At 36.4% G+C, this 22,009-nt stretch overlaps 1 protein-coding gene across 4 annotated transcripts in view; it reads right to left on the reverse strand.

Moving 5' to 3' along the window:
* Positions 1-22,009, reverse strand: part of FBN1 (fibrillin 1) — a 305,284-nt gene that overhangs the window by 135,378 nt on the left and 147,897 nt on the right. For all 4 annotated transcript variants that reach the window (XM_069097991.1, XM_069097992.1, XM_069097993.1 and 1 more), the window contains exons 9-10: positions 14,684-14,809; positions 10,258-10,416 (exon numbers count right to left, since the gene is read on the reverse strand). In XM_069097991.1, the coding sequence (XP_068954092.1) occupies positions 10,258-10,416; positions 14,684-14,809 (285 nt within the window). The remainder of the gene's footprint in view (positions 1-10,257; positions 10,417-14,683; positions 14,810-22,009) is intronic.

Here is a 22,009-nt window from a genome sequence, read left to right on the forward strand (position 1 = left end):
TAGAAAATAAGACGCATACATAACTATCCTATAAGCAGCCTATAGTTCAGTGCAGACATTATGAGAGTGCAGTGGAAGAAAATAACACTTCTGGATGGGAAGGGAATTAGGAAGAGTTTTATTTTTAAGGTGACATTTGAGCTGGATCTTAAAGAAGAGGCAGTGGAGGGAGAGAAATCTAGGTAGAAGAAATGCTCTCATAAGAGAAAACTTGGATTATAATTGTGTTCAAGGACTGAAGCACAGGGGAAAAGCATGAAATAAAGTTGTAAAGACAAAAGTTTGGGGAGAGCCTTGAATGCCAAGCTAAAGACTTAATTTATTGGCAACAACTTTTTTTTATCAGAAGGGACATAGTAAGGACTCTGTGTTAGGAAAATGAATTTCTTGAGACTAGAGGTCAAAAAGAAGGAAAGTAAGGTAGGAAAGAGTCCCATCCTTCAGGAGGCTATTACAATAGCCTAGGCAATAAATAATGAGGGCTTGGACTATGGCAGCTAGAATGGAAAAGAATGGCTAAATATGAGAGATATTGTAGTGTCAAAATTAAAGGGATTTGGGGGCCTACTGGATATGGGGGAAAGAATTATGACAGGAAAAAGAAAGAATGTCTCTGAAGCCTAGGTAACTGGAAAAATAGTAATGTCATCAACAGAAATAGGGGAAGTCGTGAGTTGGTTTGAAAAATGGAAGAAAGGTCTAATCTAATTTCAGAGGCATGTTGATATACCAGCAACACTTGCAGATGGAGGCCTATTCAGTAGGTTGCTAGAAATGCATACAAATACACTGGGGGAGAGCTAATAATACAGATTTGAAAGTCATCCTATAAAATGAATAGTTGAAGTCAAGATAATAAATTGCCAAAGGAGCACATAGAGATAGATGAAAGCAAATGACAGTCGAGCCTTGGGACAATATACATAGGGGGTAGGAAATGAAAGAGAAACTGGGGAAAGAGAAAGAGAGAACAAAATGACTAGGAAACTACTGTCCCCAAAGCTAAGGAAAGAGAGAATACCAAGAAGGAGAAAGTGGTGAATGGTATCATATGCTTAAAAGAAGTCAAGGGATATAAACACTTAGGAAAGGCTAGTTCAAGGGTGGGAAACTGTAGCAACAACCACACTGGCATACCCAGGATGGCTGCTAGCACAGGTTCTTAGATCTGCTTTACTAGGAAAGATAGCTGTTTATACATTCACTAGTTCAGGGGGAAAGTCAGCACCCTGAACTTCAAGCAGAGAAATAAATAACAACAGACAGGGCTCTGACTGCCTGAATCAACTATATACTTTACATACATCCCTGAATGGAAAGAGTCTTTACATCTTCGTAGTCAGGGAGCTCTGAACATCCGGTTACTCGGAATCTCCACGAGGGAATCAGAAGATTCTTCTTATAAGTGAGCCCCCAAAGCAAACTACCAACTCAGAGTATATATACACTTCTCAAGAGCCTGAAGGCAGCAAAAGGCATGAAAGCCTTCCTACAAGCAAGCCTTCCTACAAGCAAGCCTCCCCTAAGCAAGCTTTCCTTAATGGGCTCCATGTGAGGGTATTAATGGACCAGGAAGATCTTATATCCCATTAACATTATAGGAACCTGAGTGAGGCCTCAAGGGCACATGTGGCCCTCTAGGTCCCCAAGTGCAGCCCTTTGGCTGAATTCAAACTTCACAGAACAAATTTCCTTAATAAAAGGTTTGTTCTGTAAACCTGGGGTTCAGTCAAAAGGCCACATTCAAGGACCTAGAAGGTCACATGTGGCCTCAAGGTCACAGGTTCCTCATCTCTGGCCTAGCATATCTGGTTATTCAGGGATCATAAGTGATCTTTAAAAAGAAAATTTTAGTCATCTGGAGGGTTCAGAAGCTAGAAAGTTCAAGAGTAAGAGATAAGATAGTGAAGAAAGCAAACGAAAATAAATTTAAGATACCTTCAAAGGGGAAGTAGGATGAAGAATAGGTTTGTTTTAAGAGAGATAAGAGAACTTGTTTGTAAGAAAAAAGGAAGAGGGAGAGTTCTTGAGTTCTGAAGAACTCAAGGGGAGACTGAAGATGCAAGAAAGAAATAGGATAACTGATGGACCAAGGACCTGAAAGAGGACAGAAGAGAATGGGATCACAGTCAAAGATAGAAAGGAGAATTTCTTCTTCAATTTAGAAAGGGAGAGGAAATGGGTAAAGATACAGAAATTCTAAATAGCTACTGTAGCAAAATAAGATACACACCATCTTATTAGAGTGAAAGAATTGTGATTGAGTGGGGATGTTAAGATTTTGGTATTCTTAGAATTATAACCTACAACTAGAAGCAAATTTCCAAGACTGTATATGGAAATTGGTTCCATAATAACACCCTAAAATATATGGTGTTATTTTGCATATACACATCCTGATCAAAATCCATTATAAGAATATTTAGAAATACCAGGGAAAACACAGAAAGTCAAAAAGCAAGATGTCATCAAGCAATTACTAACTTATCATTTCTGCCACAATGTACCAGTCCTAATTTACTACTGAATTTCATGTTCTTTGCTTAGAGATGTCAAGGCATAGTAGATAAAAAGCTGGCTTCAGGTCTTGCTTCTGACACACACTGACTTTGTGACCCTGAGCAAATCACTTAACCTCTCAGTGCTCTAGGGAATTCTCTAAGATTATACTTTGTTGAATATCGTTATTTTATTGTTAGAGTTTCTAGAGTTTTGTATAGCTATCGGGAGATGTCTATACAAAAGAAATCAAAGGGCCAGTTGGGGGGAAATTAGTCTAATGCTGTAGCCCAGGAGTCAGCTGGCCAGAGAGCTAAAAATTGATTTTAACATTTGTATTTTAAAATGTGAAAACCATTTTTAGATTGTGAGATGTTAAAAAACAAGAACAGACATCCATTTGGTCCTTGCTGTAGTTCTCTGACCCTTGTTCTATCTAGCCTAGGAGGTGGTGAAGGATGAAAAGGGACTTCCCTCTGTACACTGTGAGAGATGCTGCACTAGATGTTTACTGAGATATTTTCCAAATTCATGACTGGTGTTTCCTGATTGAAATATCCTCCCCTTCTTAAAGACGGGAACCCTATCAGCCAATACTCTGCAACAGAGGTTAATTATTATGAGGTTCCACATTTTGGCCCGCAGTTTCATATTTTTACCTTTGAATTTCCATAAAGCTCTAGTGATCATAACTAATACTTGTGATTATCTTACATTTAATTTATAAATTACTAGTTCTAGTATATGTTGACGGTTTAGGATCATAAAAGCATTACAGTATCAATAAAGTCAGAAGGGATCTTAGAGTTCCAACATCCTTTATTTTATAGATGAAGAAACTGAGACCCAGAGAATTTAAATGAGGGTCCTGAGGGTCACACAGGCAGTCAATCAACAGCAGAGTACAGATCTGAATCTAGCTCCTTTAGCTTTAAATGCAACTTTTTTTTCCTACCGTACCACATTGTTTATCTCATGCTAGGTTACTGTTTTGTGTCTGAAGAACTCAACTAGTGGCTTCAAAAGACAACTTGGGTGTGGACACCTTCCTAACATCTTTCTCAGTAAAGGGTTATAATAAAGGATGCAGAGAGTCTCTGCTATCTCTGTCATCTCCAGGTAAACCTTTTGTATCGTGATGATCAAGCAGCCTTGCTAATTCTCCAGCTTACATCCTATCTTTGAGGACTTTAAAGAGCAGTTCATTATGAGTTTTGCAGTACCTTGCAGGTCTTTTTTGGCTTATCTAATTTCTTGTTTGCACCTGACATCCCTTAAGTGCACCTATTCTATTAAATCAGGCAGTCTACAAATTAGCTATGCAGGGTTTTCCTTGGAGCACCTGGCCTTTTGAATCTCTGGCACATGTTTTTATTGGGTTTCCAAAAGGTGTTTTTAAATAGTTTCCAGGCTCCCTGTGGGTTATTCACTTTGGGTGTTTAAAAAAAAAACTATTCCTTCCCATTTTCCCCCTAAATAATGCCCACATTTTGTCATAGTTCCTTCTCTTATAACTGAGGAACCATGTGGTGGATTTCTGTTGGTTTTTCCTCTCTTGCCAGGATTTTGTACTTAATCACACTATAATCACTACCACATAGTGGTTCACCCACTGATACTTCCTACACCAGTTCCTGTCCACTACTCAGAAACAAACCCAAGCTATTTCCTTTCCTTGTGGACTCTAATTTGACTTCTTCTAAGAAGCAGTCATTTGTCTTATCCAAAAACCTTCCTTGTTACATCCCCGTAGGGAATCCTGCCAGTGTATGGGTAGATAATTATGATGTTCTTATGTTGTCCCCCATTATTACTACCTGGTCTAATTTGGCGGCTTTTCCAATCTCATTTAACATTCCCAGGCCAGTTTTATTATCCAGGTCAGGTGGTCTGTAGCATGAAGCCCTATTACCACAGTTTTATTTTATATCTGGAATTTCTTCCCATGGGGATTCTGTACTACTTTGTGTTGCCTGGTTAAGAAAATAGTAACCCACATTTATATGGCAATTTAAGGTTTTGCAAAAGCTTCTTTTTCAATGAGGCACAATGGAAAGTGTTGGATCTGGAGTACAAGGACCTAGATTTGAACTCTAGCTCTGTTACTAAGTGATCTTGAGAAGTCACTTAAATTTTCTAGTCCCAAATTTCCTCATATGTTGAATGAGGGGGTTGGACTAAATGACCTTTAAACTTTCTTTCAGTTCTAAATCGCTAATACTATTAACCCTGTGAGGGATTATAATCCTTATTTTTTAGTTTAGGAAACATTCAGTGACATGACTTGCCTATGATTACACAGTAGAAAATACTGGAGCAAGGATTTAAACCAGAGTCAAATTCTATTTACATTACATCACAATACTCTTCATACTATGCTTACATTTAATTATAACACTCTCCTAATGATAAAATCTAATACCTGACAGCACCCTGTCCTACCAGTTATCCTCTTTTCCACAAATTTATGAAATGACTATTCTATCACTTGATACTATTCTCCCATTTTAAAAAATGAATCTATTTCTAAAAAAATACTTTAGAATAAATATGTTTTTCTGTTGTTTCTCTCTATTGTCTTCTCTGAGTTAATGAAGAGAATACTTCATTATAAAGTTATTTGGGGCACATTATCTAATTCTACCCAATTATTCTAGCAGGACTTGTGTCAGTCTGAATCTCTGCTTCTCCCACTCACCAACCTAAAGACACACTGTTGTCTCACAACAATATTACACATCTTTTTCAAGTAAAAACTACCATCTTTTAAATGTTTATTATAAGTAGCTTCGTACCATTTTTGTTGAGGTGAAACACATCATTTCTGAAGAGCTTCCATATACTCCCAAAACTCTCCTAGAAGCTTATCCATTGAAATCACCTTCTTCCATCATCATTTTATCTATAAATTCTAAAGTTCTGAAGAATGTGGTACTAGCAAAGTGGACCCAAACTCTGATCCTCATATTTCCTGATCTTCCAGAAAACTGCATTGATTTTCTCCACCTTAACTACAGACCATTTAAGCTCTAAGCATAGTCTCACAATTTCTAGGCTAATTTTTGAAGTATTATAAAACAGTGACTAAGTCATGTCCTAGCAGTAAGCCTGGAACTTCTAAAGCAGTGATTTACCAAAGTAGAAACTCACTAAATTTTTTCCTTAAAAAGCACTTTAGTGTGCTGAAGGACTTAATGTAGTCTCTATATGTAACTAATTAACTCTTGGGCCATACTATTAGGCACAAAAAGAATCTGGCAACACATATGACATGCTAGATGTTGAAATATAGTAAATGTTTTTATGGCTCCTTTAATTTCCATATATAATTCTCAGCAATAAACAGAAATTTTATTTTAACATCTATGTGCAGGTGTGCAACCTGCAATAACGAATTACAATTCTGTAAGCAGTAGAGTCGATGGACACAAATAAAATTTTTTATTTTGAATCAAATACATGGCATTGTTACAAAGAGAGATGCCTCTAACCTCACATTCACTTGTTACCTTAAAATTTCTTTGTCTAGATCCATTTTACAGGACACAGACCACATGAGGATAAACCAAGTTGCATCTTTAACTCTAGAATCATAAGGGTAGAAGAGACTTGAAGAGGCCATCATTAGTTCAACAAATATCAACTAAACACCTATTATGTTCAAGGTTCTGTGCTAGGCATTAGGAAGGAATTAAAAAATAAAAAGAGGTGTATTTTTTTATTGATTCTTTTTTTTTTGCCTTTTTGGAGGGCAGTTGGGGTTAAGTAACTTGCCCAAGGTTACACAGCTAGTTTTTTTGTGTGGGTGTTAAGTGTCTGAGGCTGGAACCAAACTCGGGTCCTCGTGACTCTGGAGCCAAAGCTTTACTCACTGTGCCACCTAGCCGCCCCAAAAGAAGTGTATTTTATCTCCAAGAAAGTTATCATCTATCAGGAGATGTAATGGTTCAATATCAACTTGGAAAGAGGTCTCCAATGAAGTTTTTATCAGTGATTTGAATAAAAGCCAAGATGTTACGAATACCAAATTTACTACAAGGGACAACTCCCACAGATGACAGATTCAAAAGAATTCTGACTTGTTAGAACATCAAGTCAAATAAAAAAAGATGAAATTCAATAGAGATAAATGTAAAGTGGATTATAAGTTTAATAAAGATCAACAATATCATATAGAAACAAACAAAACAAAAAAAGCTAATGCAACCCTAAGTCCAGGCCTAGAGAGGAAGTTGTATTCTATTATGACTATACCATATCTGGAGTATTATGCTTAGTTAGGTCTAGGCATTACTTTTAGGAAGGCTATTTATACTTTAGACAGCATCCAGAATTGTGCAACCAGCAAAGTGAAAAGGCTCAAGACCATGGTCATCTGAAAAAGTGCTGAAGGACGTAAAGATATTTAGCCTGAATGGAAAATTTGGGGGGAACATGATAAATGTGATTCAAATATTTGAAGAGATATACTAGAAGATAACAGATTTATTCTATTTGACTTCAGAGGGTAGAGCTACCGTAGGAATAGTGAGTGGAAATTGCAAAGAGGCACACTGAGGCTTGACTTAAGAAAAATTTCCTAAGATCTGAACAATCAAAAGAAAAACAGGTTGCTTCAGAAGAAGTTTCTCTACAAGGGGGGTGGGGGGAACCTGCAGCTCCAAGGCCACATGTGGCTCTCTAGGTCCTCAAGTGTGGCCCTCTGACTGTATCCAAACTTCACAGAACAAATACCCTTAAAAAAAGGATTTGTTCTATAAAGCTTGGACTCAGTCAAAAGGTGACACCTAAGGACCTAGAAGACCAAAGTGGCCTCAAGGCCACAGGTTCCTCACCCCTAGGTTAAACAATGGCCTATGAAATCCCTTCCAGTTCTTAAGATTCTGGCACTAGAAGAGACAGCTTTGTTCTGTGACAAAGCAGCAAGGGATAAATGCTATAAGAGTGGTACAAAGAACTTTAGAAATTCGGAAGACAACATTTCTAATTTCAGTAATCAGGACATACTTCATGAATGACATGACTTCTGAACTAGATCTTGAAGAATGAGTTGGATTCAAATAGTTGGAAATTAGAGAGGGATAGCATGCCAGGCAGAAAGAAAAGTATGTAAACAGAAGTAGAAACCGCGAGAAAATGTAAGCTCTTAAGAGTTAGGATTGTTTCATTCCTTGTATTTGTATCTCTGGAGCACAGCTCGTTGCCTAGAACATAGTAAGCACTTAATAAGAGCCCTTCTGATTGACTGATTTATAAGTCTAGAAAGATAGGTTAACGCCAGGTTAAGGAGGACCTTGAATGCCAAACCAAGTACAAATAGAGAGGGTAGCTTAAACTGTGAGAGTAGATGGAATGGAATAAGAGAAGAATGAGGACAGACATTGGAATATGTCTACATTTGGGGTATGAGACAAAGACTGAATGGACGAGCGAGGTGGCGCAGTGAGTAAAGGGCTGGCCCCTGAGTCAGAGGACCTGAGTTCAGAGTTTGGTTACAGCCTCAGACACTTAACAGCCACACAAAAAGAACTAGCCATGTAACCTTGGGCAAGTTACTTAACCCCAATTGCCCTCCAAAAGGCAAAAAAAAGACTGAATGGACAGAAAGGTAGGAATAAAAACAAAATACAATGTCATAGATATCAACTTAGGATCATGCTTCAAGAAGGGCAATAAACAGAGCCAAATATTTCAGAGAGATGATTACTTAGAAAAGACCTTTGGTATTATATATTTAAGGAGAATAGTAAGTTGTACATAATAGATTTACAGTTTCATGTACAATCCTCTTTTTTCTATACTACTATGTTATGGAAATGCTTTTTTATTTCTTAAGGTCAAAATAAAATAAAATTTTAAAAAAGATCTTTGATTTAAAAAAGATTTGAGGTCATGGGTATCTTCTGAAAAAGCAGTTTCAGTGGTGTGTTGGCAAGGAAATTGGACCTTAACTGGGTGAGGAAGTAGGCAGAGAAACCTCAAATTACTTTATGGCAGTGAAAGAAAAGAGCAAGAACAGATAAAGTGGATAGTGGTGGTTGCTCAGTGTTCAGGATTAGCAAGGTTGGTATACTAAAAGAATTAAGGGGGATTGGGATTCCATGACAATAGCAAAAGCAACTCTGAAGCTGACCATGCATCCAGGTTGGCTAGGGAAGTAACTATATCCAGATAATCACTGATAAATTTTAACAATAAGAAAGATTCACGATTACAAAGAGTAGATTCAATGAGTCTGAAGGGGAAGAAATGGACGGTAAGGAAAATATAGTCAGAAAGCTGGGAATCCAAGATCTTTGAGGTAGAGTAATTTCAAAGCACAACTAAGTCTAAGGTCATGCTAATTAGTGACTAAAATGAACTGGAGATGAGTTTTGAGATACTACCAGAAGGACATTCAGATAGTGATGAAATGAAGTGAAAGAGATATAAACCCAGGATGCTGGAAAACAAGTCAACTTGGATGATGAAATCACTGAAGAGAAAATGTTAACTAGATTGTGAAGTCATTGAGGAAGGTAAGAGAACATCCTGGAGCTCAGACAACAATAGTGACGCAAGGATGTGTCTAAGATGGCACAGTCTTCAAAAAGAGATGCTGTTTAGTGACAGAAGAACAATGATGGTCCAGAAGTGGTGGTGGGGGGCAATGGAATAGCTAGGCTAACCTCTTTTTTCCTCTCTCTGTGAATCAGATGAGCAGCACTGGGGGTGGGGGAACATCCATAACTGGAGGAAATTGATAGGAATGGTTTCAGTTAGAAAAAGCTAACTCTCAATAAGATCTAGGAGATGGAAAGTGTTGTCATTAAAAAAAAAGTCTGACATAGGAGAATTTAGTCATGACAGAAAAGGCAGGTTTGGATTGGGTGTTGGGAAAGGGTTAGACTGTGATAAATAGAATATTTTCATCATAGAAGAGAAGCTGAAACTGCATTGCAGCCAGAACACCTGGTAGGATAGAATGTTGCCCAGGTGGCACACATACATCCCCCCTGTCTTCAGGTAGGCTGAAATCAACCATTGGTATCTGACAAAATTATCCTGTTTTTAAAAATCGTAACCAGTTTTCATATACAGCAGTTCTGTCCTTCAATAAACCCTTTTGTTAAACATGGGTTCAATTTGATATGCTCTTTTCTCACCAGAAATAAGGAATAAATAATAGTCCAATGATATAGTATACTCATACATAATCCTTGAGATCAGTATTAAAGTACCCCTTTCTATTTAAAGTTAAATAATCCTTATAAATCCAATCTTTTTCCATTGTTCTTATTCACAAATGTTCACCTTTCAAAATGGTCTTCTCTGAATTTCTTCTAATTTCTTGATCTCCCTCAGATCAAGACTTGGACTCTACTAGAAAGACTCACCCAGTATTGAATAAAAGGGGGCGAGGGGAGAAGGATACCTCCCATTCTCTACACTGCCGTGCCTTATTACCCAAAATGTTCCTAAGAGAAGAGCCACTATACTGGCTTTTTGGAAACATTGTGGGAGAAAGTAAAGCCAACAAAAATCAATAAAAATGAAGACAGTTTGGACCTCCTCAGAAGGAGGCCTCTCGGGGTCTTGTGCATGGATTAATTACCTAAAAAGTAAATAACAACAACGGTCCACTTTCTGGAGAGCTGTAGTCCTTTCCCCAGGATTTCAGCAGAAGTTAGAACAGATATTTTATTCCCTTGCCTTGCTAGACCTTTCTTTCTATTGTTTTTTTAAGGGCTTGGAGCAGACAGCCCGAAGAAACCCTACCTGTGGCCCGGATGGGGCACATCTCAGGGGCCGTGGCGGGCCCTGCGGCCCAGCAGCGGCCCACGTCGCAGCAGCACTGGGTCTTGGTGAGCTGCTGAGGAAGCTGGTTGTTGCAGCGTCCATTGGCCAGGGACGTGTAACAGAATCCTTGGCGAACATCTGTGAGGGCAGAGAAGTGCACAGAGATCATTCACGTGAAACACCGAAAAGTGGCACAGCTCCTGAGGTTTACTTCAACAGTTCCTGAGGAAAAGGTGCAATATCAGGCTGAGCATGTGCGCACTCCTCCGCTTCCTTCGACTCCCACTGAGCATGTGCAACACACTCCTCTTCCCACTCACACTGAGCATGTGCAACACGCAAGTAACAGACTCCTCCCCTTTTCTCTCTTCCTGCCTTGAAGTCCTGAGGCAAGTAGGGGTGGGGTGAGTATGAATAATGAACCCTGGAAATATTCCCACTAAAGTTACAACTGCCCAGTGGAAATACGCAGCACCAATTCAAATAGTGCACCTACTTCTTGGATTCGTTATTGAAACTAGTTGTAGGAAAGAACAAGCAGAAAGAGGATGGGAGAAAAAGAAAATCACCAACCATGATGTTATATATTCATATGTATTGATTTTGTGTCATGTGTTAATATAAAATCATTGTTTTTTGTAACTACTAAAATATGTATCTTTGCAATTATTTTGACATGTTGAGAGTCCAAATATCAATTACATAGAAGTTAGGTGCTTAATGTTTATGGAATTGAATAATATACTCTCCTTGGAATCAAACTATTTAATTCTAATAACTTTACAAGCTTATACAAGATATGAGATTTATTTTTAAAACAACCTGCAGTGATATGACATTGTGTCAAATCCTTTTGGCCTTTTTTCCCCCTGAGTCTAACATTGAGTCAGACTTTAAGGGTAAACAGGGAATGGGAGAGAATTTTGATTTAAAAAAATATCCACCTAAATTAAATATTTATTTACCAATATTTCTTACGATCTATTTCAAAACAACCTGAAATGATAAGACATTTTGTAAGTCTTCCCTATCTCCCCCAAGCTAGCATTGAGTCAGACTTAAGGGTAAAACAGGGATGGAGGAGAAGATTGGTTTTAAAAAAAAAAAACCTCACCTAAATTAAATGTTCATTTATTAGTTTTTCTTTTGGTCCTAATAACTTACCACTAGGAGGGTTTTTAAAAGGAACTAACTAAAATTCACAGGTTAAACTATTCATAATTCCAAATACTCCTATAGGATATGACATTTCTTGGAGGAATTGTTTCTTGGCAAGAAAGTTTTCTTTTCAAAGCAACACAGCAAGACACATTTCTAGATTATTACTTTTTTTTTTTTTTTTTTGCTATTTTGGAGGGCAATTGGGGTTAAGTAACTTGCCCAAGTTCACACGGCTAGTTTTTTTTGTTTGTTTGTTTGTTTTGGGTTTTTTTGTTTTTTTCTGTTAAGTGTCTGAGGTCAAATCCGAACTCAGGTCCTCCTGACTCCAGGGCCAGTGCTCTACTCACTGCACCAGCTACCCGCCCCCTAGATTATTACTTTTATTGGGTTACATTCTTGTCATGATAACATATGACACACCACAATACAAGTCGGTGCTACCAGAAAAGCAGCACATAACAAAACAGAAATGGGCTGTTTTAATAGGTTTCAAGTGAGATATTGCTATGATAAATGTGAAATAGATAACCTACTACCTACCATCTCTATCTACCTACCAGATGTCTAAATGGATATTTAACTTGAAGCAAAGTACACTTCCCTTTATGTTCAGGATAAATCCACTTTTCATAAACTGAGTAGTATTTTAAATATTAGGTGATCTTATTAACTAAAGGAATTTGGGGTAAACTCATTGAGTAAAGATTTTTTACTTTAAAGTGAATAATTTATACCCTATATTTTGTTTTACAAACTGTTAAACGTCTAATTGCTTAAAAAGTATAACACCTATATTTATTTTAACCTGTATCATTATATACAAATACACAAAACATTTAGTTTTTCAAACAAATGAGTTAATATCCAATAAACCAATAGGGAGTTTTGTTTTTGTTTTTTGTAGGTGTTAATAGTCACTGTGTGGAGGGAAGGTTAATAGAATTTATGGGAAACATGTTCAAGGCTTAGAGGAGCTATGACTTTCCAGACAAATTTTTTTTAAAAGATTGAAGTTTCCTAAGTATTAGGAAAATTAAGAAGTGCAAGGAAAGGGAAGCTTTCACATGTCCTCAACCCAAGGAAGTTTTAAAAAAATACTTCTTGTACATGATTTAACAAGATAAAAATATTGTGATCTGCACTGTGAAATCGGGAAAATATTAAAGAAATAAAAAGGCAATGACTGAAAATGTTAGTTCTTGTGCATATTATGTGGGAAAACTTTATGGATGCATTTTCTAATGAGAAAGTCAACAAAGGATGCAGTGAATGATGACTATAACTAACATGGCTAAAACCTGACCAGAAACTGTTTATACTATATCATCCTCCAATTCAGCTACTAAGTAGAAACAAAACTAATTTAGAGACACTTAAATCATTAATATCAACGAGTCTAAAAAACATAAACAAATCATAAAACAAAGTTATGGGCTAGTTTTTGAAAAGCAAAAAAAAAGTTCCTAAAAAATATTTTTAAACCATTGGCAGGTATTAAATTGCTTTCTAATTTTTTTTTTTTTTTTTTTTTTTTCTTTTTGTGGTTCAAGTTCCTGTACCACTGGTCAAACTGAACTCACAACTAAGGGGCAGAGGAAGTTTAATGTAGCAAGTTCCAGGATGAATGGAGTCAATGGAACTAAAAACAGTGTTAGCTTTGTGAAGCTGAGGACAGGAGCTCCCCATAAAGAGGATTAAGAAACAGTATCTGTAGAACCTTTCAAGATGTTATAAATTTGCAACTGCTCAAGACCATTTAATGCTTGATGTTCAGTATTCAGAGAATGTCTTGGGTTTACACCAAAGTCTACTGTGAGTGGAGAGACACATTCAAATCTAGTGTTATGTCCCAGGTGCAAATAAGTTTGGTGGTCACAACCTAATGTAAACACTTGACCATACTATGAAATATGTACATATAATTTACAGTGTGGTCTACTTTCAGGTTACAAATAGAATTTCAGGCTATGGCTGCAAAACTTAGTGCTAAATTCAATCAACTGGCTAATATACACTTATGTTTGGAAAACTAGGAATTGTGTCTGTGTTGACATGTCTGTTTTTAGCCTGATGGCTCACTCATTAGATTTAGAGCTTGGGGACTTGGATCAAAATTTTGCAACTAAATGTTGGCAGAGCAATAAATCATGTTTGTGTATATAAGCAGTCCCAGACTTAAAACATCTGAATTATAAATGACCAACACTTACAAACAATAATGCTCACTTATAGCCCTGAACAGTTGTGGAAATTGTGGAAAAAAGTCAGAATTTTGAGAGACTCTGTGGTTGAAAAAATGGGTGAAGGTATAATAACCAGAAATAGATTAAGCATGTTGAGCAAAGCGGAAGATTTCTAGGATAGTACTGGCTTGCCTATGTAATCTTGACACACTCAAAAATATTTTCTTCCCTTGCAATCTTAAATTTTTTAGTTCAATGCCCCAAATTTTTTGTTACAATGCCCCAAATTCTAGCGATTAGAGGTGTATTTATGTGAACAAAAGGCATAAGCTAAATCACTGGCTTACAAAAAGACCTTATAATAGTCAAAAAGAAAAAAATATATAGATGCTAAAATAAATTTTAATAGAAGGCATTCTAAGATATGGCACAGGTGGTATGATACATGAGTGGTATGGATTAGCAGTACTAAAGGGGTTCAAGAGAGGAAAGCTCAGCTGCCAGTGGGATGAATAGGGAGGGGCTCATAGAAAGAAAGAAAAAAGAATTGGGGAATATAATCTGAGGTTTGGAGTATATTGGTACTGAGGAGCATTCCAAGTGGAGAGTAAGCATATGGTATGTTCTAGGAGTGGTAAGTAGACCTTCTTGGCTAGAATGGAAGGTCCCTGTTAGGCAGTAGAGAAGTCAGATTGTTGAAATCCTTAAAATCAACTGCATAGATGGATGGGAGAATTGATTCATATCCTCAAAATATTCCTGGAGGCATCTCTATAACTAGCCAAATTCCATTACTCTGACCCAGTCTGAGCTATGCTAATTCAGCACTGAATTATTGAGTCATATATTGGGTTGCAGACTCATTAAATAAGGTACTCACATACCAACCTTTCCATAAGGTTAAAGTTCTGCCCTAATTGGAGAGGATATAGTAGTATTATGTGTTCTACTGAGCAAACTTTTTCAGAAAACTGGTCAATACAGAAGCAAATATCATCTGCTTAGCAAATGTTCATAACAGAGTTCCATCAACAGTGTGCCCCCATTTTCATTTTACCTACCTATACATCTGGTTCCATCAGGAGAGGTATAAAATCCTGGGGGGCATTTGCAAAAATAACTGCTGACAGTGTTTGAACATTCACCCCCATCGCAGACTCCAGGAATAGTGGTGCACTCATCAATATCTGTAATGGTGCAAAGAAGTATTTTTTTAGCAAACATCAGAAACCTGTTATATAAATGGCTCATTTTTATGTGAGTTTAGATACATTGCTAATCAGACCAGCTCCCCTGAAACAATGCAACTAAAAACAATAAAAGCCAACGACAATGTGGTTAGCCCATAATATTGATATCATTCTTCCCCTCAAGAAAGAACCCTAGAGTCTTATAAAACCAGTAAAGTGAACCGAAAACATCTGACCAACATCTCGCACTGTATATCAAGATAATAAGCTCAAAATGGTTATATGATTTAGACATAAAGGTGATATCATAAGCAAATTAGTGGTGCATGGAAGAAATTACCTGTCAGATCTTTGGAGAGGGGAAGAGTTCTTAACCAAACGAGAGACAAAGAGAATCACATGAGATAAAATGGATGATTTTGATTAAATAAAATTAAAGATTTTACAAAACAAAACTTAAGGCAGATAAAATTAGAAGAAAAGAAGGAAATACGTGAAAATATTGACAGATTAATAAAAAGCTAGTGAACGATTTTCAGTATTCCACTCATGATTTTTCCCACTCTAAGTTCTTCTCTTATAGCAATTGTATTCTCTAAGAAGCTACACAGCTTTTCTGAATACTTTCCTTTATTCTCCCTTTTTTTAGGAATCACTTCTGTGTATTTAGACAATTATTGGATTATTATATTTTTAAAATAAGCTTAAATTTTTATCAACTAACAAAAATCTACTTTGTCTCACTCTCACACTATCCCCATTGGGAAAACAAAAGCAAAATTATTGTAATAGATATGCAAATTATTATTACAATTATAAGGTAGATAAGAAAACTTGGAGTTGTCATTCTCTTTTTCTTTTAATACAGTACAAGTTATATTAGGTTTTAGAGTGACCACTCAACTTATCCTATTAATTTTATAGTTCTCCCCCCAATCTCATCACCACTCTTACTGACCCTGTTCTTCCAACCATCTTGATTATCTTATCATCTTCAATATTTTTTCTCACTTTCCCAAATAGTCTCTGTACCTTTCAAGTTCTAAATCATCTTAATATTCCTAAGAAATAGGTTCAACCATGTCATTCCACTGATTAAAACTTTCAGTGGCTGGCTCCCTTTCACCTTTTGGATAAACTCCTAAGCTTGACATTTAAGGACCTCCACAATCTGACTACAATCTCTCTTTACAGCTTTAATTCACATTGCTCCCTTTCATGAACTCTATAGTCTAGTTGGGATGTATTGCTAATATTGCCTAAACTCTACATTCCATCTCTTACCTCTCTGCCTTCTCTTTAGCTATTCTCCATGTCTGAAATGCACTCCCTTCTAATCTCTACTTTTCAGAATACTTATCTTCAAAGTTCAGTTCATGTGCCACAACCTCCTATGTGAAGCTTTCCCACCTCACCCCTCCCTTCCTCCTTCCACCTTGTTCGAGCTTTCTCCTTCCTCAAATTGCCCGTTCATTTATTTGCATATATAGTATGCTTTTCATAGAACATAAGTTCTTTGAGAGGAAGAATTGTAACATTTTTTGTCTTTTTAGCTCCAGTACCACGGACAGATCCTCGTGTATATAGTAGGCACTTTATTTTTATTGAATTGAATTCTGACTGTAGCATAAAGTACATGAAGGAAAAGAGAAAGAAATAAGTTTGGAAAGGAAGGCTGATGCCAGATTGTAAAGGCATTAAACTTCACATTAAAGACCATACATTTTATCTTATAAAGCAACAAGTCATTAAAGGTTTTGAGTAGAAGAATGACAGTTGGTAGTAAATTGCATGAAAATGGAGAATTAAAGCCATGACAGTGGATGAGATAGCTAAATGAGTAGGTGCAGAGGGAGAAGAAAAAAGAATCAAGGACAGAGTCTTCCTCCTCTTCATCCATTCCACTCAGAGATCATTGGAAGCACGATCAACGGTTGAAGGACACCATGAGGACAGCACAACTACCAGCAGGTAGCTGGAGAAATGCAGAAAACAGTGTCACAGATATCAAGAAAGGGAAAGGGTACCCAAAAGAGGAGAAAATAAACATTTTAGAAATGTTAGCAAAAGGCCAAGGAGAATGAGGACTGAGAAAAAATAATGCATTTTCAAACACGAGAGACTGGCTAAATGATAGTGCTATCAATAGTGGTTTTATAGGAAGGATTTTAAATATTCATTTAAAGATTTATGAAGACCTCAGTATATTTATACGTATATGGGACAGAACTAATCAAATAGGAAAAGACAGAAGGATGAGAAAGAGAAGATGGATATCTACAGCAAGGCCCTTTTAATGAGAGAAATGGGATCAGTGTCATGGGTGGAAGGATTAGCCTCAGTAAGGAGAAAGGCAATCTCTTCTTATGTGATAACAGACAAGAGAAAAGAATAATAATGCTACGATGTTTAAAGAAGCACAGAAAGCAAGATGAGAGACATCCTATTGGATAGTTTCGATCATTTACTCAATCAATAACAATTTATAAAGTATTTTACAGGTTCCTGGCCTTTTTTATGTTAAGTGCTAGGAGTACAAAGACTAAAGTGAAATAAATATTACCTGCCCTCAAGAAGTTTATATTCTATCAGGGAATACGTGTACATATATACATATATGCAAAAGAAATACAAGGTAATTTGGGGTAGAAAATGGTTGGGGGAAGGAAGATCAGGAAGGGCCTCATGTAAATGGTGCACTTGGCTTGAGTTTTGAAGGATATTAGAGATTCCAAGAGATGAGATGTGAGGGAAAGCATTTCATGCATGAGGGATAGTCATTGCTAAGGCACAGAGATAAGAAAAAGGAAAGTTGCTTGTGATGAAGAGGCCAGTTTGGCAGGACCACAGAGTATTTAAAGGGGAGTGCAAAAGTATATCAGCTAGAGAGGCAAGTTTCAGCCAGGCTTTCATTTAAGTAGGAGGCCAAATCTGTTGACATAAGTGGAAGTTTTAGGGATGCAGTTAGGGTGACTTGAAAATAGAGGAGAAAGTTCAAAATAATCATATAGGGGAAATGACTTCAGATATCAATAAGAATAGGATTGCTTCATAGGAGTAAGGGCTCACGTGAGGTCATGTACCATAAATATCTTGTTAATAAACTCAGCCCAATTTTGTGACTGAGAAGCAATAGCAGCTGTATAAAATATATTTGGTCAAATATAGCAGCAATTAAATTTTTTAAAAGTATACTATAATTGGACTAAGTATGAGCAAAACACTGTCACTGTTAAATATTGTATATACTAACACAGGATTTCAATGCAACTCTACAGAAACACATGGGAAAATGTGAGGCAATCTTTTCTACTACTTTCTACAAAAGGTGTATGTAAAGACATCTTCCATCTTCATACTAACTAGGATATTTTAAGGGAAGGAATTTGACTGCAATATGGTATGACTGCAAGAATACACTGTTGGCAACTTTCCCCCATTCTTCATGGCCTATATATTCATCACAGACAAGACAAGTACACTGTTGTATGTTTAATCTATTACTGTTTTCCATGTCTAGAATCCAGTTTGTCAAGTGTTAGTTTTGGATAACTTTTCATCTAAACATTTCCACTAAGAAAGGAAGGGAAGAAACCTTAACTGAAAATCTTAATGGATGGAACTAATTTTAAAAATATAATAGGGTAATCTAAGACAGAAAAATTTTAAAGCTTATTTTCACATTTCAGAAATAAAATATTTTAATATATTATCTTTATAAACATCGAATAAGCAAGAAAAACTAGAGTGTATATGTTAGAAATATAGTATTTGGAAAACTAGTCCAAACATGGCTTCTTTAAGCTACTTATAAACAGAAAATGAATCTGTTCTGAAATAAACTCTTTCAGAGTTAAATCTAGTTTAAGAGAATGCTTACAATAAGTGATCAATATTATTCATTAACATAGTATTAGAAATTTTGATCACTTCTCATCAAGTCTTTAGAAAGACAGGAGGGTATAATGTAGAAGAAGAAAGGACTAAGAGTCAGAAGGCAGGTGTTCAAATCCCACATCTAACCCTGAGCAAGTCACCTAAGTCCTCAGACTTTGTTCCCTTATCTGCAAAATGAAGGAAGTAAACCAGACAGGGTGGTGGTTAGCATCAAATAAGGTTATATACATAAAGCACCTTGTGTTTTAAAGCATTATATAAAAATAATAGCTTGCATTTATGTAATGCCTTAAAGTTAGCAAAGCATTTTACAAATACTATCTCATTTTAGCCTCCCGATAAGCCCAAGAGGTAGTTACTATTTTTATCCCAATTCTACAGATGAGGAAACTGAGGCAGAGAAAAGTTAACTTATCTGTTCACAGTCACATAACTAATGTGTCCAAAGCTGGGTTGGAAGTCAGGTTTTCCTGACTCCAGGCCCAAAGTTCTACACACTGTACCACTTAGCTACCTCTAGCACTTAAAAATTTTGTGAGCTTGGGAGAAAGTAACCATTTCTTTCTATCATATTTTTCTCATTTGTTAAAAGGCAATGAGAATGCTTTCATCATCTTCCTCACCAGGTTATTTTGAAGATCAAACATGATACTGGACATGAAACTATTATAGCTATAAAATACTTCAATTCTGAGTTAAAATTCAGTCTTTGCTATTTATTGTGCATCCTTGGACAAGTAACTTAAATTCTGTAAGCCTCAATTTTCTCATCTGGAAAATATGATGAATGGATTCGGACTTCTGAAATTCCCTTCCAGCTCTAAATCATGAGTCTAGGTCTCTGTCTAGGTTTACCATCATTTTGAGTAGTCCCAACTTGTGAAAATATGAATTTTTAAAAATAGACAAGTTAATGTGATAGATAAAGTGATTACTCACTTTACAAAACAAACTTACAAAAAATTATTTAAATGCTAGTCATTTCCTGAAACTTGGTTCAATTCACAAAAGTTTAATTTACACACAAATCTTCAGAGACAAATTCCTTATATAAAGTTAGGCACTCCCACAATTCTTGGACTTGGTCAGAAAATTCTCATTTGAGTACATCAGTACATTACTGTGAGCCTCCTGAAGGGTTACTGAAAAGTGAGTGCTGACCAAGACCTAACCAACTTCTATGTGACAGTCACAAAGAGACAAATCACTTTATGATGCAGAAGAAGCCTGAGAACTCTAACTGCCCCATTCAATGGCAATCCAATTATTCTTATTTCAACACTGTTTTTGATGAGTTTGGACATTTCTTCATAAGTTTTTCCTCCATAAGGCCTTTTAAGAGAAAACTCAGGGGGCAGCTATGACATTAGTAGTTTAGGCAACCTTCCATTCCATGTATGGGAATGCTAGGAACATAGGACTTTCTATCTTGAACTGTTAAGTGTTTGTTGAAGCTTCTGCTTCAATCCTTGGAGGAGTAGAAGACACTGAACAAAACTGAACTTTTCAGGTCTGAGAAGAGTCCTTAAATCAACAAAGAAAAATTTAGATATAAGTGGAATAGATTCAAGTGTCTTCTGACTCAAGTTCTCCATGTTTGTTTTAAAAGCAACATTTTGACCTTTTTAAAAGCAAAATCACCATTTTTCTATTCTAGGATTGGGGCTAAACCAAACAATATTTTACTGCTTATATTAGAGCTTATGTTAACATAAACAGTATTGTCATTGTGAAGTTTCATAAAGGTAAGTGGGTCTATTCCAATTTGATGGATATAAATTGAACTAAAGTCTTTAATACATACTGGGGGAAAGATAGAGCCAAGAGGTTGACCTGAAAGAAGCAAAACTGGCATGACATCTCAAACTTACCAAGGGGGTGGGGTGGGAGAATGGAGAGGATAGAAGCAGATTCATATTTACAGTGTTACTGCTGTTGCTAAGATACAAATGCCCAAAAGATTATTTAGTTTAAGAGTATTCTTTTGGGATGATTAAAAGGAGGTCTTTGGAAATAACACAGATCTTAAGAAGAAGGCACTTAACTTAATTTCCACAAGCATTTATCATTAGCAATACATGGAGCTCTATAACCAAGCTAATGCTTCCAAAGAGTTAACAGTCTATTAGGGATGGGGTGGGACAGAAAAGTGCAGAGCAGGGTATACATGTGCATGATTAGCTAAGATAAGGAGACAATATAATTAACTCGAAGTGAGAGAGCTGGGGGGATGTGTCCATGAATTATCACTCATTATTCTTCCTTGATAAGTCTATTACCTTTTTCTGAGCATATATATTTCAACTGATTTGCTTTGTGTCAATTCTTGTGTGCAATTTTACATGGAAATATGCCCATTTATGGCCAAAGTGTATTGGCTTTTAGATAACTCATAATTTTGATTCATCAGCAATCGTGTTTATCTATATAATTTGCAGCCATATAGCATCTCTTGGAACAAGAAAACTTTGATGTAACAAATGGATGTTATGTGAAAAAGGGATTCAACTTTTTTACTTGGCTTCAGAGGACAGAAACAGGAAATATGCGTGCAAATTGCAGAGGCAAATATAATCTGAAGAAAAAGTTCCTAAAAATTAGAACTATCCAAAGGCAGAATAGGCAGTCACAGCACTGGATGTCTTCAAACAAAGGCTAGATGAACATTTGTCAGGTATGTGGCATAGGGGATTCTTTTTTCAGGCCTGAGTTGGACATTAAATGACCTTTGAGATCACTCCAAATCTGAAATTCTGTGGGCTTCTGTGTGACACTAGATGCCTTCACCTCTATTTCATTAAAGGTTCATTTTTCCACGTGCAGGATTATATTCAGTTTTACTGGACAAGTTATTTCTGGCTGTAAACCTATACCATTTGCTTTATGAAATACCATATTCCGAGTTCTCCTCTCATTAATACTGGTGGCTGCTAAATCATGTGTTACCCTGACTCAGTACTTGAATCATTTCTTTCTGGTTGCTTGATTTTTTTTGGTTTGACCTCAAAGCTCTGGATATTAGCTATAACATTCCTGGGGGGGGAGGGGGAGGGCTTGTTTCAAAAAATAACCAGTGGATTCATTCTATTCCACTTTGCCCTCTGGTTCTAAGAGATGTGGGCAGTTTTCTTTTAAGATTTCTTAAAAATATTATGTCCAAGTTTTCTTTTAGGACATAGCATTAATGTAGCCCAGTTATTTTTAATTTTTTTTCCTCTTTAATATGCTTTCCATGACAGTTATTTTTGCTATGAGATAGTTTAAATTTTCTTCTTTTTTTCAGTGTTTTGACTTTTGTTT

The sequence above is a fragment of the Petaurus breviceps genome, unplaced genomic scaffold, assembly GCF_028583685.1.
Source record: "Petaurus breviceps papuanus isolate PSGF00001 unplaced genomic scaffold, PetGlider_PUasm1.0 37, whole genome shotgun sequence".
Taxonomy (NCBI): Eukaryota; Metazoa; Chordata; class Mammalia; order Diprotodontia; family Petauridae; genus Petaurus; species Petaurus breviceps.